The sequence below is a fragment of the Mus caroli genome, chromosome 16, assembly GCF_900094665.2.
Source record: "Mus caroli chromosome 16, CAROLI_EIJ_v1.1, whole genome shotgun sequence".
NCBI classification, from domain to species: Eukaryota; Metazoa; Chordata; class Mammalia; order Rodentia; family Muridae; genus Mus; species Mus caroli.
Window position 1 is genome coordinate 7,971,901 of NC_034585.1, and position 24,381 is coordinate 7,996,281.

General features: G+C 47.0%; 1 protein-coding gene across 3 annotated transcripts in view; it reads left to right on the plus strand.

Moving 5' to 3' along the window:
* Snx29 (sorting nexin 29) overlaps nucleotides 1-24,381 on the plus strand; it is a 419,167-nt gene that overhangs the window by 68,857 nt on the left and 325,929 nt on the right. The window contains exons 8-11 of one of the 3 annotated variants that reach the window (XM_021185334.2): nucleotides 353-725; nucleotides 11,505-11,635; nucleotides 17,013-17,088; nucleotides 19,270-19,352. In XM_021185334.2, coding sequence (XP_021040993.1) covers nucleotides 353-725; nucleotides 11,505-11,635; nucleotides 17,013-17,088; nucleotides 19,270-19,352 — 663 coding nt within the window. Of the gene's footprint in view, nucleotides 1-352; nucleotides 726-3,960; nucleotides 4,203-11,504; nucleotides 11,636-17,012; nucleotides 17,089-19,269; nucleotides 19,353-24,381 lie in introns of those variants that run through there. The other 2 variants (XM_029470597.1, XM_029470598.1) reach the window with 2 other exon arrangements.

Here is a 24,381-nt window from a genome sequence, read left to right on the forward strand (position 1 = left end):
TTACGGATGGTTGTGAGCCACCATGTGGTTGCTGGGATTGAACTCCGGACCTTTGGAAGTGCTGTCGGGTGCTCTTACCCACTGAGCCATCTCACCAGCCCGCCTATTTGCTTTTTGAGAGAGAAAGAAAGGGTGTGCATTTGAGTGGGTGGGGAGGATCTGGGAGGAGCTAGAGACAGGATAACCAGGATATATTGTATGGGGAAAAAAAAATCTATTTAGAAAAACCCTAAAACACCCACAGAATCTGATTTAGTTTTGGTTTATTCTTGGTGTGACAGTAGGCTTTGCTGCCCCGTGGGAGTGAGGCTCGGCCTTCCTCTGTCTCTTACCGCAGCTGTTCTTTTGCCAGATACCCGATGTAAAAGGGAGCGGAGAAGGAGGAAGAAGGTGACCAACATTGTCTCTTTTGATGATGATGAGGAGGAGCAGGGTACTGGGGACACTTTAAAAAAGATGCCTGGGACTGCAGAAAGCTCGGAGGAGAACTCTGACCGATCCTCCGTCAACATCATGGCAGCCTTTGAAGGCTCCTTTGGGCCAAATTCCAACGGGAGCCAGAGCAGCAGCTCATGGAGAATTGATTCTGCGTCTTTGAATGGGGAGCTGGGCTACCAGAAGCTTGATGTGAAGAGCATTGATGACGATGTGGATGAGAACGAGGAGGATGGGTGCAGGAGCCCGTTAGGAAGGGGGCACACTGGCCACACAGAGTCACCAGACAGGTGAGTTCCGATTGAGCTCTCCACAAGGGAGTTACAGGATGTTATGTGGCGAGGAGGCTGTTTTCTATGGAAGCGAGTGGAATGAGTGGTGAATTTTGGGGCTGGGGAAGTGGCTCAGTCGATCACGCTGTGCAAGCCTGACGACGACCTAAGTTCAGATCCCCAGCATCCCAGAAGCACGCAGCAGAGCAGCCCCTGTTATCCCGCCACTCCAGGGAGAGATGGGAGGCGGGTACCACTGCATGCTTCAAGTCGGGTAGAGCAAGAGCGATCCTGCCTCAGATATGGTAGAGGGCCAGCGTGGACACATGAGCTTGAATCTGACCTCCACATGTGCACCATCCACCATGCACACACATATAAATAAAAATAGTGCAAGGGTTGGATTTTTCAGGGAACACTTTTCATTCTATAGATCTTTTTGACCTTGCCCTGATGAGAATTAAGGAAATGGAGTCTGTCTATGTTCATGGATTTAATACAAAGTTAGCATCAGAATGTTTACTTGTAAGTTTTGCTTGAACATAAGGCTTTGGCTTTCACAAGCTGGGTTTTCCTGTGTCTCTAACCTGTTACAAGCTCACAAGGAAAGTGGACTTGGCCTGGAGAGGTGTCACCGGTTCGATGTGCAGAGCCTAAGATATTAGTTCTCTCCCTCCCTCACACTGTGACCCTTTAACAGAGCTCCTCGGGAGCACAACTGTAAACATTTTCAGTAAGACTTCATACATGTAATTTTGCTCTTGATATAAACTATAATGTAAGTGTCTGTGTTTTCTGATGGTCTTAGATGACCTCTGTGAAAGTGTCCTTCAACCCCAAGGGGTCATGATCCACACAGGTTGAGAACTGCTGGCCCGGGAAGAGATAACTGTCTTGTGTAACAAAGACGACCTAAGAACTGCATCAGGGCTGGCGACGTGGCTCCATCGAGAGTGCTTGACTGCATGCTCAGAGTTCTGGGTTTGTGCTTCAGCACTGCATAAGCTGGGTGTGATGGTGCGTATCTGTCATCAGCACTGGGGCAAGGAGGTGGGCAGGAGGAGCAGAAGTTCAGCACCCGGGCTCACATGAGACTATCTCAAAAAGAAAAACAAGGAATGCTGAGACCAGCACTACATTGGTGACCTTCAGCCAGTGTGGCGCTACTTTAGGTTGGTGGGTATCACTTCTGTCGGGTTTGCAGAGGGAAGAACCAAGCCACACAATGTCTGGGGCCTTTGGCACACATGCCAGCACTTTGAGTGTTGTCACACATGTACTGGCACACTGGGTGGTGTCACACAGGCAAGCTGCTACGGCTGCTGGCTGCTCTTCATGGTTCTGTGTACTCCCACTCTTTACAGCCACACTAGACATGTTAAGTACTGTTTCTTTTTAGCTTTAGAGTACATGGTGCTAATCATGGCTGACTTCACAGTTCTTCCTGGTAAAGTGTGGCATGAACAGGTGTGAAAATGTTCTTCTATGGGACTGAGATGCCATGGTGTCCGTTTTAACACCCACAGGAAGCCTCCAGTGCTGTGCTTCTGATGTTCATGTTTGCATAATATTAACTTTTTAAAATTTGTTTGGAGACTATACCTGTTTAAAAAGTTTTGGGGGCTGGAGAGAGCACTCAGCAGTTGATCAGATTGTTGCTCTCGCAGAGGTCCTACATTTGATCCCCAGTCCCCATGGTGAGCTACAGCTATCTGCAAGACTGCTCCCAGGGGATCAGATGTTCTCTTTCTTCTGGTTTCTGTGGGCGTCAGGCACCATGCATGTGACACACATACACACATGCAGGCAAAACATCCACACACATAAAATAAATAAATAATTCTAAAATGTGACAAGGTTTGGCTGTCATTCACACACGTGCACTGGCCATCTGCCTGTGCTCATCTCCGATGCTCTCCATGCTGCAAGCTTCAGAGGAAAGACAATTTCAAAGTTGAGATTTGGCAAAGAGGTTGCCATGCTGGGAGTTGGGTCCACATAGACTGCTTCTCAGAACTTACTGTTTTTCATGTTATTACATAATTCAGTTGTTTTATATAAAGGTCACCTTTGCTGAACTGTGAGATCCCCAGGTTAAATTCTTGTTTCTGGAATCTGGGAGAGTGTTCAGGCTGAGATCAGAGTTTGGGTGGATTCACTAATGACAGGGCTTTCCTGTTAGCCAGGACCTGACAAGAGCAGAGGAGTCTGAGGGAGGCAGGAAGAGCTTCCTTCATGTCTGACAGTGTGAACTGGGGTGCTGTGTTCTCCTGTCCATGGACTTGGACTCACAGGGCTCTCCTACTTCCCAGACACACAGCACTAAGGTTCCTGGATTTTAGCTCACACACTGGAGCCTGTAGGACACTCAGCATGCAGTCTTACGGAACAGGGTCCCATGGAATCCCTCTCATGGTCTGCAAAACCCTCTCTTGCTAAATGGTTCCTTTACTGTTGAGTATTTATGCTGTTTGCTTTTGTTGTTGTTTTGGGGTAGGGTCTCTGGATGTAGCTCAGGCTGGCCCTAGATACATCATCCTGCCCCTAGAATGCCGTCTGTATAAGGCTATTTTCTACTCCCAAATATTTGTTCGAGTCATTTTTCAGCAGCAGTGTTCATGTCCACAGACTACGGATGGTTTGAGCCTGGAGCAGGGTCTGAGCCCTCTTGTTTTAATCATAGTTCTGTGAAACAGCTAGTGCTGTGTGTCCTTCACCACTTCACCTTTGCCTATGTGGCGCAGTCTCTCTGTTTTTGTTGGTTTGCTTGTTTGTTTATTTATTTTGAGACAGGGTATCATGTAGTGTAGGCTGGCCTGGGCTGAGATTCTGGTGTGTATCTCTATGCCTGTCTTGTTCTGAATTTTCTTTTTCCTGATTTGGGGAATTGACACATGGAATTGTGGAGTGTGGTGAGTTTAACTCTGCAGGTAGACTGGTGGGGAGTCTCAGTTCGAGTCCAGAGGCAGTTTGCTGGCAGAACTCCGTCTTTCTCTGGAGAGGTTGGTGGTTTTGTATTGCAGTCTCTGTTGTTTGGCTGAGGTCCATCTGATCCAGCAGAACAATCTTTTAACTAAAACTCTACTGGTGCAAATATTAATCTTCTAGCATAGTGTTTGACTATCTGACACAGTTTCCCAATCAAGTTGGCACAAGCAGTCATTGAAACCTCTGAGCACCCTCGGAGCCACTGCATTCTGTGGCTCTGTAGATGCCGAGTTGTGTGAGTCGTGTGAGTCAATGCCTGAGCCCCAGTCCTCTCTCTTCTTACCCCTGGTGCCAGTGGTGTGCAGCCTGGAGGAGGAGGCCACCTTGTAAGCAAGGGTGGCTGCTGGCATTGTGATGTGTAAGAGGCACAAAGCAGTGTTGGGTGGCCTTGGGAGCTGGACCTCCATGGACCATGGATAGCCTCTCTCCAGTGTACAGCGGCATCATGATTGAAGAGTCTGCAGAGAAGCCTGGGAAGGAGCTGAGCAGTGATGAATGGCTTATTGAGTAATACTTGGCTTTTGGGTCTGCACACAGCAGTCGTGTTGGGGAGTGTGGCCAAGCTAGGGGGCTCAGCGAGACTTGCCATTGCTTCTGGCAAAATCTGATGTTTGCTTGTTTTTAGGATAGTCTGGTGGCCCAAATTTGGGCTTTCTCTGTTTGTTGGTAATTTAATTATTTCTTTGGTGCTGGATCCCGCTTTATCCAGTATCTATCACAAGTGTTGACTTTGCTTTTTGTTTTTCTTCAAGATAGGCAATAGCTCTATTATGGAAAGGAGTGTTTCATTCCTCTTGTTTGAGCTCTGACACCAGTAAAAAATGAGCCATGCCCATCTCTAGTGACTAAGCTCCTCATACCTCCAGAGGTGTACAGCGAGTGCCCTGAGCCGTAGCCGCGGCCTGTCCAGCCATTCCCTGCAAGGGCCAGGCTGGCTCTGCAGGTCCCAATTCCAGGCCTGAGAAGACACCTGCACAGGCAGGCATGAAGGCTGTGCATGGGGGTCTGCCAATAGCCCTGGGGGCGGAAGATGGTTAACAAATTATCTGACCCTGGGTGGAGAATCTACCCTGAGGACATTGTCTCAACTTGAGAAGAGCTGAGTAGCAAGATTCCAAAGTCCTGTTCAGAGAAGCAGAACACCTGGTCTGACCTTAATGTGCTCCAGGCATGAACCTGCCGAGGAGTCTGTCCCCGTGTGCTCTGAGCATAGAATCCTAACACTGTTTTGTTCTTAGAACTGGTTTTGTGTAATTAATTAATTTTTTGGGGTGGGGAGAAGCTCTTGAGCAATTTTTGTCTGTCTGTTTTTGCAATATTTGGGATTGAACTCAGTTTTCTGTAGCCCTGGCTTTCCTGGGACAGGACAGGCAGTTAGTAGACCAGGCTGGCTTTTAAATTCCCAGAGCTCTTCCTGCTCCTGCCTTTGAGTGCTGGGAATAAAGGAGTGAGCCAGTCTGCTCACTGTGAACATCGTTAGTGAGGAGTGCCCTTGTCTGAGAGTCTGGAGATGACCTTGTACCGTGATATTGAATGGGAAACACGTCGTTGGAAGTGCATGTGTACTTTCACTGCAACCGTGTAAATGAGGAGGCATGGCCGGCACCGTAGACCTGACGCTTGCCTGTTGTTGGGGTGATCTAGTGGCCCCCATTTGGGCCTTCTCTGCTGGTACTTTAACCATTTCCCTTTATTCAGTGTTTACCATGAATACTGCCTGCCTAGGGAAACCCTCTCACCCAGCTGTGCTGGGACTTTATTTTTAACATTGTCTCGATTTTGAAAAAATATTTTGTTTTAATGATAAACAATACTTTCTGTTATTTTAAGCCAATCTTAAATCTTTTTTACATTATTAGTGCGTGGGTGTGTGCATGTGAATGAAGATATTTGTAAAGACAGTTTTCTCCTTTCATCATATGGGTCCTAGGGGTCAAACTCAGGTCATCAGGCTTGACAGCAAGCACCTTTATCTGCTGAGCCATTTTGTTGGCCCTTTAAAGTCAATCCAGGTGTCAATTGAGTTGGTGACCCTTGAGGGCCGCTTCCTCTTGGGTTTGGGGCCTCACCCTTCATGGCTCTGGTTTCTCTTGGGTTTGGGGCCTCACCCTTTATGGCTCTGGCTTACATTGACTCACCATAGGCTGCTAGGATATAGCAAGAATTGTCTTTGAAACAAGAAGAAAAGTCCACAAGCCCAGAGAGGTAGTGGAATGCTTGGAACTAGGATTTGTTGATCCCACCAAGTGAGAATAAGGCCAGATTTAAAGCAAGCTTTATTAAATACTGGCCAGGTCCATTCCTGGATTCCCATAGAATGGCCACGAATTATGTTAGTCTGGTGCTCACGAAGGCGAAACCCACAAGGCTGTGCACTTCTCACCTTTGTCAAGTTGTGGGCAAGCATACATCCTGATATACTTACTGCCTATGTAACTCCTCCTACAGGATCTATATGTATATGCAACTCCAATACAGGATCAAGCATATCCTGTATAGTTGAGGCAACCAAGCTTGTTTATAAAAGTGGAAAGTCATGGCTTGTCTTCTTACACGAACAACAGCCCCCAGCATTCCAGGATGTTGTCTGTCCTTGGGCAAATGGGGCTTGAGTTTTTGTTTTGTAGATCTCTTAAGCACAGCAATTTAAACTTAAAAATTTAAACTTAAAATCTAACTTCAGCTCTCACACACTGGCCAGTACTACTCTCTCTGAAAATGTGCCCTGCCTGCATGCTACTTTAAACTGCATGCCACTAAATAAACTGATAACATGACTACTCCATGGTGTAGTTAAGAGAAAGGTTATCATTGTAGCTATGAGGGAGAGAACAGTCAGAGACATCTGGAAGAGTTCAGAACAGAGAGAGAAAGAGGTAGACTGGACATGGCTAGCTATCTGTGAGGGGAGGAGAGAGGGAGAGTAAGGGATGGAGAATAGAGAAATCACAGCGAGAGAAGCAGGCACAGGAGAGAGACAGAACGGCCAGGTCATAAGAAGGATGAGGAGCCTAGGGAAGGAGGCAACTAAGTTGTTAGCATTGACTTGAAATGCTGATAGGCACAATACGTATATATTAACTAGAGAACCATAGGTCCCTTTTGCTGAGGTAAGGAAGTGACCTTTTGGTAGAACAGGCTTTACGACCTGAATGCTGGCTGACTTCCAGAAAACCTCCTATAGTCCAGGTTGAACTGGGCCTAGACTCAATTTTGGATATGTCAGTTGGCTTGCCCTTTTTGGGAGCAACTTGGCAACCGGCTGCTGCTTCAGAGTCTGAAGAGGGTGGTTCTAATAGCCTAGAGGCACAGCCATGTTTACTGTAAACTTGGGGCGGGGCTGGGGGAGGTCAGTGGCAGGAGCTGTCCCTCTTTCACCCATGCTGTGCTGTCTAAATGTCCTTACACTGGTCATGGAAGGAAGCAAACGATTCACTCATAGGATTCTGTTAGGACCGTTCCCTGGGTTTCTTGTCATGAGCAAGAAGGTAGATATTCATAGTTAGTATAACAAAAGTCATACATTATTATGTTGGGTTTGGGGTGGAAGCCAAGAAAACTCACTTCAGAGACAGAAGCTCAAAAATGAAAGCTTTATTTCCTGTGGCACAGGGAGGCAGGTGGTTTGCGGAATCTGAATCTCAACCCTGCATGGAGATTTACAACATTTTTAGAGGGCGGGAACAGAAAGCGAGGTAGAGCAGGATGCACTATTGCATTGACTAATTATATTTTGACACAAGGAGTTAAACAAGGAACTTAAAGTAGGTGACTGGGTCTTAGCCGGGTCACCTGGTTTCAGGGTCCTTGAGTGAGCTTTGTCAGTCAGGTCCCCTCCTGGCCTCTGGTCCATAATTGAGAGTGATGAGGGAACAAAGGAGTGGGCAAGCTGCACACAGCCCATTAAGTCAAGACAGGCAGCATGTTTACTATTTGTGCATGTTAGTTTAGAGATAATGGGATAACAACAACTTCCCTTTGTACATCCTTTACTGGTTAACACACAAACATGAAACATCTGAGAAGCAGGGTAGGAGTTGGTTTTGGGTCCTGGGAACATGAACTCAGTTTTGACCTTGCCAGCAAGATGGAACTTATTCCTGAGGTGGATTCAGTAAACTATCTCCCAGAAGTCATGCTGAGGGTCATCACACAGGGTCACACTCTAAATTTCTAATTACCTGAGCCTATCTTCCCCATGTATCTTAGTTGAAGGCCAGGTCCAGTCTATAACCGAAGTCTCTGATTTGGGGTCAGGATCCTGAAGGAGACTTTCCAGCCACAGGGTAGATCAAGGTGGTGTCTCTCCAGATGTGCAAAGAAGAACATTGCTCTCGGTCTCTGCTTATATACTGTGCAATGGTGTCATGGGCTTCTAGGACTATGTCAGGTTATCTTGAGTGAGTGATGTCACTGGGTTTTGGTTATCAGGTGCAGCCTTGGGTGTAGTGGATTCCCAACTAAGCTTTATTTACTTGTCTAAAAGGCATTTTTACTATGGTTATAACACCCACCCAATGCTAGCTCCAGCTAGATTTGGTTGGATTTTAAAGGCTTGTAAAGAAACACCGTCTATAAGAGTGTGCCACTCAGTCTAAAATGTTTACAGAGAAAATGTCTTGACCTGTGCCCTAAAATAAAGGATGTTATGTAGAGGCTCATGCAGGTGAGAGGCTGGACACCATTGTGGTTTGCTTTGGAAGATCTCAGTCTGGGTGCTATTGTATATGGTCAACAGGTGATATTGTTTTGAGGTGAGAGTCTCACTATGTAGTCCAGGTTGGCCTTGAACTTATCACAGGCCTCTTACCTCTATCTCACAAGCATTGGGATTATAGGTGTGAGGCACCATACCTGTGGCCAGGGTCTTTCTCTCTCTTTGTGGTGCTGCAGATTAAACCTAGAGCTTTGTATCTGTAACCACTGCACCACTGCACCATGTGGTTGTGAAACAGGGCCTTGTTATGGTGCCTGGGCTAGGCAGTCTCCTGGGTGTTAGAATTTTGGGAGTATACCACCGGACTCTGCTAAAGTACATAATTTGGGGCCGGGGAGATAGATGACTTTCTTACTGGTTAAGAGCACTGGCTGCTCTTCTAGAGGACTCAACTTCAGTTTCCAGCACTCACTTGGCAGCTCACAGCTGTGAGGCAACAGTAAAGCCACTGAACCCAACTATTCCATGGGTAGGAAGAAAGCTTTACTGGGGAAATTCAAGATTGCCGTGGCTGTCTCATAGAGCATAGCAAAAAGACTGGGAACGCATCGCCAGTATTTTAAGAGAAGGGTTGGGAGGGAGCCTGGAAGTTATGGTAGGGCGTTCCTGTGGGTCAGGACAGCCTGGGAACTAGGAGGGGAATTTGATATGTGTTGCAAGTTTGTGTTAATAGGGAACTAGATTCCGAATTGCCTTTAGGGACAGAGAAGGTCAGTAGAGACTCTTCCTGACAAACAGATTCTGAGGAGCTCTGCTTTTAGGGCTTTGTCTATCCACTAGCAGCCCTGTGTTTAGTTTACCTGGTCAGAGTGCAGTCTGAGCTGATCCCAGACTGTCATTTTGGGGAACCCACTTTAGACCTAACAGCAACAGTCTGTAACTCCAGTTCCAGGGAATCTGACACTTTCTGGCCTCTGTGAGTATTGTATGCATATGGTGCACAGACATGCACACAGGCAAAAGACCCATGCACATAAGCTTTGTTTGTTTGTTTGTTTGTTTGTTTTTTGAGACAGGGTTTCTCTGTATAGCTCTGGCTGTCCTGGAACTCACTGTGTAGACGAGGCTGGCTTTGAACTCAGAAATCCACCTGCCTCTACCTCCCTAGTGCTGGGATTAAAGGCGTGCATTACCACTGCCCAGCCACATAAGATTTTTAAAAAGTTTAAATTACATAATTTGATTTTCTCCCTCTCCCCCTTTCCTTACTTGATGTAGTAAGGCGTGATGTTGATCTGCCGAGCTTCCTTATGTTCTCAGTCAGTGTGAGTGGACACTCTGTAAGAAGATCGGAAGGCCAAGGCCATCCTGAGCTCTGTACAGCTCTCTACCAGCCTGGGACACTTTACACCGCGTCTCAAACAAAGAAGTAAAAAACCAAAAACTCCCGATAAAACCAAAGCAAGCCCCCAGGTTGATGGTCAGCTGAGCCACACAAAGTGCATTAGTGCTTCCCAGCCTCACTCTCCCGAGTGCTGGGATTATAGGCATACTGTAGCTGTCTTTTGCTAGTTTGTGGGTTCTTCTTCCACCCTTCCCTACGCCATTTCTTCCATCCTTTCAACCTCCTCACACTAGATAGGAGAGAAAGAAGGATAGAGAGGTGTGGTGGTAATTTTAGCTACATTGCTTTGGCTCTCTGCAGGTCACACGCCACCCATCCAGGAGCTGTCTGGATTCACGAATGGAACACACACACACACACACACACACACACACCACACACACACACACACACAGAGTTAATGCCTTTGGCTAGCTCAAAGGCTAGGCACTCCTAAACCTTCCCCTGTTACCCCAGGCCCAATTGGGGAAGTGGCCAATGGTCAAATTCTCACATGACTGGCTAGCTCCTATGTCCCATTCTTCTTCCCCAAGTCATGGTGATTTTTTGTCTCTTCTTCTCTCTCCTCTGTCCTAGCCCACAGAAATCTAATAGTTCCACCCCATCTCCCTTTGCCCAGCCATTGGCCACTGACATCTTTATTGATTGACCAAAAACCAGCTGAGGACAAGGATCTTCAATGTTTGGACACACAGGTTCCTGATTAAATCCAAACATTAAAACCAATCTCCAACACAGAGGAAAGGAATGAAATCCCTAATAAAGCCAGGGATCTGAAAGGGGCCATGTTATCTAGTTAGACTATTTCCTGCTGATCAGGGCCAATGAGTTCCTTGGGGAAAGTTTGGTCTTAGCAATCAGGATATCTAATTTTTTCTTGTTGTTGTTTCTTTTCTGCACACAACTACCTAACAAACTTTGATTAACAACAACCCACCAACAAATGACCTCACTTTTCAGGGCTTCAGCATTTATATAACCTCTGAAAAGTTCCCAGAATTCCAGACATCACACAGTTGCAGAAACTATCTGCAGCTGGCAAAATCACACTTCTGCTAGAGCACGAGGCAAATCACAGTCATAGTCACACACCTGGGATTAAAATGACAACAGATTTTTGTAATATTTCTGTTTTTTTTTTTTTAATGAAACCAAAATTTCACAATTGTCACGACAGTGTATACCATCATGGTTGGCTACAAACCACCCTTTGTAAAAAGGGCCTTCCTCCTCAGCTTCCTGCTCTGCTCCACAATTCTGAGCTGAGCCTTCCGCCTTCTTGCAGGGTGACATGATTGATGTCTCTGTCCTCTTGCAGACTATAAGCTCCAAGAGCACATGATAGCCATTTCTTTAAAAAAAAATTATTTACTTTATGTATGTGAGTACATTGTTGCTGTCTTCAGACACGCTAGAAGAGGGCATTGGATTTCATTACAGATGGTTGTGAGCCACCATGTGGTTGCTGGGAATTGAACTCAGGACCTTCTGAAAAGCAGCCAGTGCTCTCAACCACTGAGCCATCTCTCCAGCCCCCAGCATGATAACCATTTGTTGTTAATTTGATCTTGTGAACACAGTACCTGCTTTCAGGAGACACTCAGCAAGCTCTCATAAACGAGTACTTGAGGGGTCCTTTCTGACCTCTGATGTCCTGATTTTGGCCCCATCTAGGCCCGGAGACTTGTGGAACCCAGATGCTGTAGTATGTCTGCAGGCCCTGTCATGCAGTATTCTTTCTCCCCAGGACACTGGATGAGAACGCCTGCCTGGCCCAGGTCCACGGCTGGGCTCCACTGCAGGTGCTTCATGGAGATGCTGATGCTGACACTGATGTCCTCTTCCCTGTCAGTGGAGTGGGCTCCTATGGTGCAGCAGGTGGGTACTTCCTGTCTTCTCCAGCAAGAACTTCTGTTCCAAGAACAAGAGGGGGTTTTTGAGTTATCTGAACAGGTAGGAATAGGTAGGAGCTAGGAGATCTGGGGCTCAGGGCAAGGATGGCTTGTGGACATTCATTTAAGAAGTAGCTTAAAGATTTCCTCTAGAACTGGAGTGTACAGATGCTCCGGCAGGATGCCTTGGTGTACTGGCTGGTTTTGTGTGTCACCTTGACACAGGCTGGAGTTATCACAGAGAAAGGAGCTTCAGTTGGGGAAGTGCCTCCATGAGATCCAACTGTAAGGCATTTTCTCAATTAGTGATCAAGGGGGAAAGGCCCCTTGTGGGTGGGACCATCCCTGGGCAGATAGTCTTGGGTTCTATAAGAGAGCAGGCTGAGCAAGCCAGGGGAAGCAAGCCAGTAAAGAACATCCCTCCATGGCCTCTGCATCAGCTGCTGCTTCCTGACCTGCTTGAGTTCCAGTCCTGACTTCCTTGGTGATGAACAGCAGTATGGAAGTGTAAGCTGAATAAACCCTTTCCTCCCCAACTTGCTTCTTGGTCATGATGTTTTGTCCAGGAATAGAAACCCTGACTAAGACACTTGGGGTAAACTGGTCGGCAAAACCCTAGGAGGCTCACATGCTTGCCCCTAACAGTTTGTTACTAAACTTGGTCACATCAAAGTTAACCACAACTAGTGACTATTGTTTTCCACCTTAGGAGATGGAAGAAGTCACTTGAACTTTGTACAGGTTCCACCCAGTACCTGTGCTTCTCTTTCCATGTGTGCTTCTCTTTCTGTGTGTGCTTCTCATTTGGTGAAGGCCTCAGAGATGTGCAGCTAATCTGAGAGCATTTCTCAGTTCACCTGCAGTCTGTGGTCTTTTACCTTCATCCCCGTGGGTCTAACATTCTTACTTTCTTTGTCCTTACTTCTAACTTCATTGGCTGCTTGTTATGTTGAGGAGTATATTATATTAGCTCGTTTTCTCTTGCTGTGAGGAACACAATAACCAAAAGCAGCTTATAAAAGAATGAGTTTGACTTCTAGTTCCAGAGGGTTAAGAGACCATCACAGTGGGAGGCATGGCAGCAGGTATGCATGACAATCAGAGAAGGAAGCTGAGAGCTCCCATCATCCACCATAAGCAAGGTGCAGAGAGCAAACTGGTAATGGTGTATGTTCTCAGAGCCCACCCCTAGTGATGTCCTTCCTCCAGTGAGGCTACACACCCCATAACCTCCCCAAACAGCATCAACACTGAGGACCAAGTGTTAATTAAATGCCTGCAGCTATGGGTGGCATGTCTCATTTGAATCAGTACAAGGAATGGCAGTCACATACTGCTGTGATCTGATATGCTAGGCTTTGGAGCCCTCTGGGAAGGCATCTTTACTCTTGACAGTCAAGATTCTGTGGGAGCTGACAGGGACGGAATCGTGTGCCCAGCCAACTGTAGAGTCACATGACATTCACGTGAACTCATCGGTTCTTTGTTCAGCATTTATCTGTTCTGCTATGTGCATGGTGCTAGGCCATGGGGGATCTGAAGGGATGTCCCACCTAAGTCCTTCCTCCATTTTCACAGGTTTTTTTTTTTTTTTTAATTTTAATTAATTTTTTTTCTTGAGATTGGGTTTCATTGTGTAGATTTAGCTGGCCTAGATCCTACTATGTAGACCAGGCTAACTTCAGACTTACAGAGATCCACCTGCCTTTGCCTCCTGAGTGCTAGGATTAAGGGGCATAGCCTTTTAAATCCTTTAAAATTTTGCGTGTCTATTTGTGGCTATGTGCATGTGAAGGCACATAGTGTAGGTGCCCATGGTGGCCAGAAGAGAGTATTGGATTGTGGAGTTATAGGCAATTGATTGTGAGCCCCCAGATGTGGGTGCTGTGAACTGAACGTAGGTCCTCTGGAAGAACAGCAAGGGCTCTTAACCATTCACCCAGCCATCTCTTTAGCTCCATATTCCAATCTTTTACAATTACATTTACTTGTTTATGTATTTTGAGTATGAGTATGTGGAGATGTGTCACCGTGCATGTGTGGAGGCCAGAGGACAACTTTTGGGAGTCACTTCTTTCTTTCCAGTAGGTGGATTCTGGGGGTTCACACTGGGTTCACACTGGTATCATCAGGCTTGGCAGCAAATGCCTTTATATTTTGAGCCATCTTGTCAGCCTAGTAGTTTTTATTTTGAGACAATAATTTCACTAAGGTCACTCATGTTGCCTTTCAACTAGTTGTCTTCCCGCCCCAGCCTCTCAAGTGGCTGGGATTACAGTTTATGCTACCAACCATGGCTTGGGTCTGTTTTTTTAATTACCCATGTGAAGGAGAAATATATAGAATGTGTCTTCCAAATGCTTCCATATCCTATCTGTTACTTCTTGCTGGTGCTGTTGCAAAATGGCTTCTCAACAAGCCTGCACTGGCTCCTTTTGTCTGTGTTTTTGTCTGTTTTTCTTTTATCAGCCAGAGCAGATATGGAGAACAGTCAAATTACATCTTTCTCATGCTCTGGCCCTCCTTCTGCACCTCTCCCTTTGCTGTTGTTACATTAAGCAACCTCCAAGCAGTGGCAGCCTTACTCCTTCTCACTCACAACATCCCTGCCCCGTATCCACCTGCTTCTGCTTCTCTAGCTCGCTCTCCCACCTTCTGTACCCGAGGTCATCCCTCAGGTTGTAGCTTAGATGTCACTTTTTTTTTTTTTTTGAGACATGGCCTTGCTATATATCCCTGGCTGGTCTGGAACTCATAATGTAGACCAGGCTGACCTTAAATTGTGACAATCCTCCTGCCTCTGTCTTCTGAGTTATGGAACTAGAACACATAGCTTTCTTGACTAATAACACTTTTTAAAAAAATGCCTTTTTATTTTTTATTTGTTTTAACTGCTACCTTCTTGTACAAGTCAGGCTTTATATCCCGCACGGTATAACCCTGAAAAGCTGCCTTCATTGTTCTGATGGAGATATTGTGTATAACTAGACAGTGCCTGTCCTTTCTAGTCTGTGAGGTTCACAAGTACAAGACCATGCCTGTCTTCTAGTGTAACCGAGTTTGACACTGGTCAGTTCTGAGCCCGTAGTTGGCACCATAAGTAAACTCCTATTGAGTGGATGAGCGGATGTTGCAGATGGTGGAGAGATGCTGCAGGGCAAGGATGCGTAGTGTTGGGAGAGTGGTACCCACACAGGACACAGGGCAGACGGAGGCAGGAGAGCCAGGAGGTCAGAGGGGCAAACATGTACTTTAGTGAGCCTGCCTGCTGAAGTGAGGGGGCTCAGCTCAATGCTGAGTAGATGCTTCCCTTACCAACTCCATGATCCTGGGAAGTCAGTTAAGCCCTTGGGGTCTGTGTCTTCATCTGTGAAGTGAAGATAATTCAGACTTGGGGCAGAACCTAGTGGTAGAGCATTTCCCAGCTCCTCCTGTGTTCTATCCCATCACCATACATATAATAAAAGATGCCAGTGGCTGTTCATGTTCTGTGTGCCAGTGCCGGCTGTGTGTATGTATGTCTGCCAGTCACATAGAGAGGCCAAGTCTGGAATGACCTTTATTCCAGTCATGCATGGTGTTGGACTGAGATGTGGCTGAGTTTCAGCACTGAGGATTACTGAGCTGAGGGAGCCTCCTGAAGGATCCTTAGATGCTTCTGACCTTCTAACCAGAAATTAACACATGAGCAGAGTGAGGGGTAATTTAGTGACACTGGAGATTTTGGAAATTGTGTTTGTCAGTTTCTGTTACTGTAACAAACAATACTGGGACAATCAACTTATAGGGAGAAAAGGTTTATTTTGCCTCACAAACTCAGAGATTTCATTCCATGTTTAGTTGCTACATTGTCTTGGGCTTGTGGTGAGGCAGAGCATCATGTTTGGAAATGCAAGATGGAGGAAACTGCTTACCTCATGGTGGCCAGGAAATGCAGAGAGCTAGGAAGGGACCTGGGTCCCACTATCTGATTCTTCAAGGCCACATCCTCCAGTGAACCAGGTTCTGCCTCTTAGAGTCCTACTGTGGCACCATGAACTAGGGATTAAACATGGGCCTTTGCCAGGAACTAGAACTTCCAGATGAGCCAGGATGCAGGGCTGAGGTTTCAGCTGAATGAGGGAGTTTGAGAGTTGTCATTTTGAGAGGTAAAAGTATACATTAGACTTTGTAGGGTTACCTAGAGGCACAGGGGCCAAAGAGTCATTGGTGGTTCACATATGTAATCCCCGGCCTCAGGAGGTGGAGGCAAGGACTGTTACAAATTTGAGTCCAGCCCAAGCTACAGAGAGAAATCTTGTCTCAAAACCAGAACAATATCAAATGTAATCATGTCAAATAATTGTTAAAATGTTTTACATAGGCCAGACAAGTCTGATAGGCACATGTTTGTGATCCCAGCAGTCAGAAGGAGGAGGCAAGAGAAGCTTGAGTTAGAGGCCAGCCAAATAGAGCAGAGCAAAGCACAACAAAACAGGAAGCAAGGCACAGAGAGGCTGCCTGGCTGGACTGCAGGAGAGGAGCAGGGCCTTGCACGGTAGCCAGCAGCATCTGCACCTGTTAGCCTCACTACTAGGTAGCAAGGACAGGAGAGCTAGTCACTTGATTTCCCAGCTGATGCCTCACAGTCTCATTGTGCCATTGGGTTACTGGAGCCAGCGAGAGTTGGCTGGGATGTGCAGCCAAAGGTGAGAAGGGATTTGTCTTCTCCAGACTCACATCCCTTAAGCCTAGCAGAGGCAGAAGCAGAGGCCCAGAGGGTTGCTCAGTCCCTGTGGCTCCTTTGCCTGACTCAAGAGTTTCATGAATGAGCAAGGGTTCCCCTGAGTGATACAGTCTTCCTGGACATTTAGCCCCAGGTCTATGCGTCTGCATTTTTTTCCTAGAAGAAGGCCTGAGCATCAGCTAATGCATCTGCAGCAGTCAGTAACATTCTTTGCCTATTCTAGAGATGCATGGCCTCACTTCCTTTCCCAAATGCTTAGTGACTTTTGGCTTAGTACAAAGTGTCAGAATTCGCCAATGGTGAGGTGCTGCTGCCCTCTAGTGTCCACTACAAGCAGGAGCAATTCATTTATCAAAAACCCTGATTCTGCTGTGGGCCCTAGATTATGGACTTTGTATGGACTTTGGAAATAACTTCCCTTTCTTCAAGGTTTTGTTTTGTTTTGTTTTAAATAAGAAAGGCACATGCAGCAACTAGTAACGAGCCTTAATGATGCCTGTTCAAAAGAAATGGGTAGTACATGAATCCTCTATGTGGGTGGGAAGAGTTTAAAGGTAGCTAATAGGCCAGCTGAGCACATGGTAAGGAGAAATGGAGTTGAAAATAAAGCCTCATTCTCTCTGTGTGACTTCTGCAGATGCCCCTGTGGGAAGTCTGGAGAATGGAACAGGAACAGAAAACCACATAATCCCAGAGCCTGGCCTTCGGTACAGGTCAGTATCAGGACACCAAGCCCGTCAGCGCATTGGGCCATGCTGTTTACCTCTCTGCCTTGTATTCTCATTTGAAGACAGGTGGTACTGTTGGAGTTGAAGACAGGCCTAATCTCACGTTTGTGCTCAGATGGAAGCTGTTGGGGTTATAGGTGACCGTTCACCCAGACAAACTGCTTTATGATACAGCATCTGCGCTGGGCGACCCCTCAGTGGTAGAGCGCATGCACAACGTGCAAAAAGCCCAGGGTTCCATTCTCAGTACAGAAAGGAGAGGCAGTAGCCATCAAACCTCATTTGCATGCCCCTGTTCTTGGTAGAGCTCTGCAGCCTTACTGAGTACCTCCGCCCCAGCCTTCCTAGTTAAAGTTTGTTAGTAGTTGATGATGGTGCTTATCAGTCCTAGTGTTAAGTGATGTCTAGGCCATGGGGAAAGAGGTACTAGCTGTTAATTAGTGTATTGCCTGGCAGCTTGTAAGTGCAGAAGGCTTTTCTCTTTTACATTAAAAAAGAAAAAAAGAAAAAAACAAAACAGAAAACTAAGTTGCCAGTGTACCTGTTGCTCTCAGGGAACATTGCCCTGGTCTCCCAAACATCACCTCATCTCTGTTGCTCTTATTTCCTCCTCTCTCTTCACAATTTTAACTTGGTGTCTTGAAGTTAGCCATCTGTGTACTTGACTTAGCTTCAAGGTAAGGGGGTCCTTGCTGCCCCACATCTTGCTTGGTGTTTTGCCACCCAGAACAGATCGGATTCTGAAAATGATACACCATGAAGGGGCTGATACCACTGAGCCCTGTCTCATAAAGGATGGTGTCCCTGCACCCTTCTGGAATTCTGATTCCTTTCTTCGTGTGTTTTTGAGCCTTTTCCAAATGCAACAGTGATCAAGGAATGCAAGCCCTGGTCTTGGGGTCTCCTGCTGCTTATGGACAAGCCAGTGCTATTGTTCACATTAGAAATTGATTGTAGATATGCATACAGTCCAGTTACCTGCCTCTCTAATCCTCTCTGAGTACCAGCCCTGCTTACGGGGGTGCTGGAGCCTGTTGTTATGGCATTTCTATATTCACTGATAATGCATAACCTGGCTCTCTGTGTGTCCTCATTTAAAGGCATCTTGTTTAGAATCTACAAGATATGTAGCTCAGCTGTAGGAGAATGCTTGCATAGCGTGCATAGAGCTCTGGGTTTGATCCCCAGCACCATATAAAACTGGTTATGGTGCTTGGGAAGCAAAGGCAGAAGGATCAGAAGTTCACAATCATCTTTGGTCACTGTACTGGCTAGTTTTGTGTCAACTTGACACAGCTGGAGTTATCACAGAGAAAGGAGCTTCAGTTGAGGAAATGCCTCCATGAGATCCAACTGTAAGGCATTTTCTCAATTAGTGATCAAGGGGGAAGGCCCCTTGTGGGTGGGGCCATCTCTGGGCTGGTAGTCTTGGTTCTATAAGAGAGCAGGCTGAGCAAGCCAGGGGAAGCAAGTCAGTAAAGAACATCCCTCCATGGCCTCTGCATCAGCTCCTGCTTCCTGCCCTGCTTGAGTTCCAGTCCTGACTTCCTTGGTGATGAACAGTGGTTTGGAGGTGTAAGCTGAATAAACCCTTTCCTTTCCAACTTGCTTCTTGGTCATGATGTTTTGTCCAGGAATAGAAACCCTGACTAAGACAGTCACATAGAAAATTCCAGCCCAGGATCCATGAGAGACCATCAGAAACAAACACTGTTGACTTGTTGACATTGGACAGTGATATTCCATGCTTGTCTGAGTGAAGCTTACATAATATGCCGGGCCCTTGTACTGGGAACATGGACCTGGAGACTATTCTAACTAGGGAAAGTGACAATACAAACCATAAGAATGTGACAAAATAGACCACTGAAAGGACGTGTGTTCACACGTGTGTACACTAGTTGGAAGAGGAAGGCAGTGGTTTCTTGTCTGACCCCAGCTGCACACATGCCCACTAGTGACTAACTCTTCCCTTATGAGTGAGTGGCTTACAGAGGGTGTTTGGATTGGTTTTGGAGTTACCAGTAAATTTCAGACATCTGCCGGGCAGCTGCATTGTTTTCCAGTAGATTCCTGGGGAAACGTTCTGCCTGCGAGTGTTGTGAACACTTGTGAACAGTTGTGTTTTAGGATGAGTGTAACTTCCTTCTGTCTACTTCCTTCCAGTAGGGAAGCCAGTTCTCCAGGCCAAGGAAGTCCTCTGAGCAGCTTGCTACCTTCTGCCTCAGTGCCTGAGTCCATGACAGTCCGTAAGTACTCTCTGAGGCTGGCATGTGTGCTTATCCTGTGCAGGTGTGGGCTTTGAAGTGGGCATGAAGTTAGTGAGTGTTTGCTTTCTGTGCACCTGATCGTGGTATCGCTGTTCGCCGTAAGCTTCCAGACTATGGCCGGATTGTGGTGCATGGGGGTGAATCTGCTAAAGGATGCAAGGAACCTTCTGTGCCTTGTGGCTTCTAAGCTACTTTCCGTGTGCAGCCAGAAGTAAGACTGTCTTCTGACTTTCCTTGTGACTCTGGACAAATCAGTTTTGCTGATGACATATTCTAATGACAGGTGGTGCAAATCATTTCCAGCTCCAGAGGGAAGTATTAGAGACACAGCAATGAAGAGTGTGTCAGAATGGCCTGTATTATGCGTGCGTGCGAATGTGCATGTGTGCTCACACCCGCACCCACACCCACACCAGCAATTGTTTAACAAGATAGATGTTCAATGACTAGGTCAGCAGTTGGGGTTGGGGCCGGAGTCAGAGTGGGCTAGCATGAGACTCCATGGTCATTAGAGGCCAGGGCTCTTCCTTTCCCTGACTAGCTGTTGTCTTTGCTTTCTGAGCTCTGGCCATTTCATTTCTACCCCTAATGGCAGGAAAGAGAGGGAGGGGCAGAGGGCAGGCTTTCTGTTTCCATATCACATTCAGAGATCAACACTTGGATAGTGTACAAATTATGCCTTTTTTCCTCATCAGCCTTTGGGTAAAAATTAGCATTTCCTTCAAACACCAAAGTACAACAAACCCTGAGCCCATAGTGGTGATGGCAGATGGAGAGTGACTTTATCCAGAGAAGTTCCAGGCCCCTTTAACATCACCCCAGGATGCTATTTCTGCTTGGAAATGCATTAGTTATCTGAGGTGACAGAAACTTCCACACGGATCTCCTGGATCTCCACGCCTGGACCTTTCTGTTTACGTGAACACTCTCCAGAGCCATGTTCCCTACGAGCTGAGGTTTCCCACAGTCCTCTGGCTGCAGAGCAGGAACTGCTAGTGTGAGTTCTGTTGCTGTGCAGGGGTGAGCACATACTTAGGTCTATGTGAGGACGACTTGTCTGTCACCTTCTCCTCGTGGCCAGGCATGGTTCCTAGGGCCCTTCTCAGCCTCTCTCCAGTGTGGGGTATGGAGCAGGTGAATTGGTTCTCTGGGGGCTGCCATGGATCTCGTCTCTGAGCCTCCCAAGCCATTTCCATCCCTGACAAAGCCACCAGCTTGGTCAGTTCCTTTCCTGTGAGGACACTCTTGTGATACCTCTGAGCTGTGCCTGCAGCAGGGACTCAGCCCGTCTTATTTTCATTCATCTCTTTTTTTAGAAATCAATCCTAGTTGTTTCTGGTCATCTTTGGCTTGAGACCTATCAGGAATTCCCAGCCAACCTTCTGAAGGAAAGGCCCACACTAGTGGGCCATTTGACTCTGGGTGTCTGGTAGTTATCGGGCTGTGCAGAACAGTTGTTTGTGGGCGGGCGGGTGGGTTAGCCTTTGTTTTCAGGGGTGATTTCATGTGGGAAGGCTTCTCTTGTCCACTCTGCTCCTGAAAGACAAGGACCATGCCTCTTTCAGAAATGTGGGTGCCTCCACCCACCCCTGCTTTATCTGTGAGAGGGATAGGAAGGGCTGTCTGTGTAGCCCTACAGGATTAGTCTGACGTAACAGAGGAGTGAGACTGGGAAGCCCTGGCAAATGTTTCTTTTCCTGTGTGCTTGTGAGCATTGTCTCTGGCCTGGCTGACCCCTAACACCTCCACTTCTTGGTTGTTCCAGCCGGGATTCCCTGACTGTCCTGATCCTCGTGTTCTCGTTGGCAGCAGGATGGAGCCACCTGTTGAGTCTGTGTGCCTGTGGTGACTTGTTTGCTCTTGGTAGTTGCTGTGATGTCAAAGAAAGATGTCTTTATCCCCTGCTACAGTCTGTGTGCTCAGTGGGTAGCAGTCATTGATATAAGAGACCTTGATAGGGCAGTGTGGATAAACAGCCTTGGCCTTGGCCTACAGCTTATATATATAATGTTCCCAGTGCTGAGACTGGCGCATGCAAGGAAACACCCAACAACTGAGCTGCAGTCCCAGCCTAGTCCCCAGCTCTTCACACCTTGGTTCACATAAGTGAATGTGGTCACCAGCCTGGAAGGCAGCAGAACTCTGATGGTCTGGGCTGAGTTTGCAGGGTTTTGAAATGTCACCTTTCTTTGTAAAAGGCAAGTGCCACAGTCATATCTTCTTGTTGAGTGGCCAGCAGTGCTGACCTCAGCACAGACAGAAGATAATGAGGGCCACTCAGTATGCCCTGTGAATCCTGTGAATGCCAGTGAGTTTAGAGTAGTCACTGTATGCATGCACACACACATATATACACACACTGCACACTGAACGCATACGTGTGCACACACAGAAAGTAAGGTCTAACGGGGGATGCTCAGTATGGGGAAAGCACACTGAATGTTGGTATCTCACTAGCAGGCACTTAAGGTTGTGACTGGCTGTCTGCCCGTGGGAAAAGCCTCCCAGACTGGATGTTTTCCCACTACTTAGTAGATATTTATGTTTATGTCAGCTTTACTTCATTCACCTCCTGTTTAACAGCTGAGTGTCTGTACATTTGAATTAATGTTTTTGTTGGAATATGTGATGTGAGCTGTGTTTAAGAAAGCACCTCTTTCCCTATTGATGGCTGTAAGCGGCGGCACTGCAGCACCCTCACCACCAGGGGCCACTTTTTCCCTGCTGATGGCTGTAAGCGGCACTGCAGCACCCTCACCACCAGGGGCCACTCTTTCCCTGCTGATGGCTGTAAGCGGCACTGCAGCACCCTCACCACCAGGGGCCACTCTGGTGAAGCTCACTAGCTTCAAACCAAGGTTTGTGTTGGTGTGGGGCTAGCAATGGTGCTTGCTCCTCTGGTGGGTTTGTGAAGGTTAAACGCATATATACAAGAAACATACTCAGAAGAGTGTGTACCTTACAATTTGAAAAGACAGATTGGAAAAATGTATCTCAGAGTTACCCATGTTAAGTGTTCAGTAACTTGTAGGTGAGACTGTTAGCACCCTTAAAGGATTCATTTACTGGATTCCAAACACAGTGTCTAGGCCTCCAAATGGGTGGATATGGTTTTTGTTTTAATGATGGCATCCCTACAATTACAAGCCTCTGAAGCCCCCTTTCCTGGATGTGTACCCTTAATCCTCTCTAGACACTTGAACAGATATGTTTCTTAGTTAGGGTGATTTCAACCCAAGGGGATATGTGGCCATGCCAGGAGACCCTGGATCCCCCTGCCTGGCATGAGAATGCCTTCGGCAAAGCCTGACTGTGGTTATACCAGTGACAACAGGCTCTTTGTTTGCCCAGTAAGTATCCCAGTAAGTGGGTGGGGACAGGGATGCTGAATATCTGCTGAAAAGCTTAAGAAAAGAACAGACCTATTTGAAATGACAAGACTCTAGGGACTGCTCATCACTCATGTGGGTGTTTGCTGTCTCTTCAGCCCTGTCACCCTCACTGTAAAGATGTCATGGCAGCTGCAAGTGTGAAAGGCACCTGCAGACCAGCCCAGAACGGGTGGTCTGAGCATGAGGCTTCCTGATGCCATTTGTCTTTCATGAGGCTGCAAATGTAGTGGGAATCTACCCGGTAGACACTCATTGCTGTGCCCCTCACCTTTGTAACTGCTGCCTCTCTCCACTCTTGAATTAGTTTCTGTATTTGGGAGTTGAGAACTATAATGAGCCTTTCCCCCTGTTGTTGGTGGACAGTCCTTTAGCACCAGGGTGTGCCTCTGTCCTTGCTGTCTGTCCTCCCCTCCCTTTGCAAAGACCTTGGGGTTTTGCGTCTCAGTTGTGGGTGTTGAGTGCTGATGCCTTATTTCAACAGTGAGGGGCGGGGGTTGGCAGAGGTGATGTGCACACAGTTTCCTGTAAGGCTATCCCCATTGTGATGGCTTTTGGGAGGAGAAGAGTCTGGTCTACTTTAGAAGGGAACATACTGCTAGCTAGCTAGAAACTGTTTCTCCCTTGCTATCATTGCTTAGCCACAGATACTTACATGGCTTTTGAGTCCTGGCCACTGCCTTCCTTTTCTTTCCTGGGGTTCAGAGAAAGTGGGGAGACAAGCAACTGGAGTTGCTCATTTCTTTGTCACTTCTGATGTCAAGCCATGGAGGAGAGGGCAAGAGAAATACCTTTCGCTGCTCACTAGCCTTACTAAGCAGTCTGTTTTTCTCTTGATATCATGTGAGGGGGTTTTCAGTCTCAGTGAGGCAGGCTGGCTCATTGCCTAGCAACACTATTCCAGACACTGGACGTTTGAGAAATGAAACTGAGAAGCACCATGGCACTTGAGCCAATGGGAGGGCTCGGCATCTAGCCCAGGGCTTGGCTGAGGGTTCAATGATGAGATCTTTTTAGGACGAACAGAGACCATTAACCAGGTCACAGTCCAAGTCCTGTGTGACTTAGTCACACAGGCTGTGCCTGGATAGTGCAGCAGAGGTTGCTAACACTGGAGACTGGCTTTTCCTTCTGAACCTTGTTTCCTGGATTACAGCGACTGTCAGAAATTGGAAGGTTCCAGATATGATTTAGGCACACCTCAGTTCTTCATAATTTGTTCATCGACTCCCCAAATGTTTACTAAATGTCTGTCACATAGTGGGCACTGTTCTAGGTACAGGAGGAAGGGTGAAGCTTATAAACTCTGTGCCTCAATTTCCCCATCACTGAAATGCACAGGATGAGGTTCCTATAGCTGCTGTGAGGACTAAGAGAGGCACTCAGTGCCCAGCAGCACCCTCAGCTCTTGCAGTGTGGATCCTGCCCAGAGAGAGGTCAAATACTGGAAGTGAGATGTGGCCGAATGGCAACTGGACAAGGATGGGCTCATAAGGAGTGACATAGGAGGGAAGGGGTCATATAGGAGTGACACAGGAGGGAAGGGGTCATATAGGAGTGACACAGGAGAGAAGGGGTCATATGGGAGAGACACAGGAGGGAAGGGGTCATATGGGAGA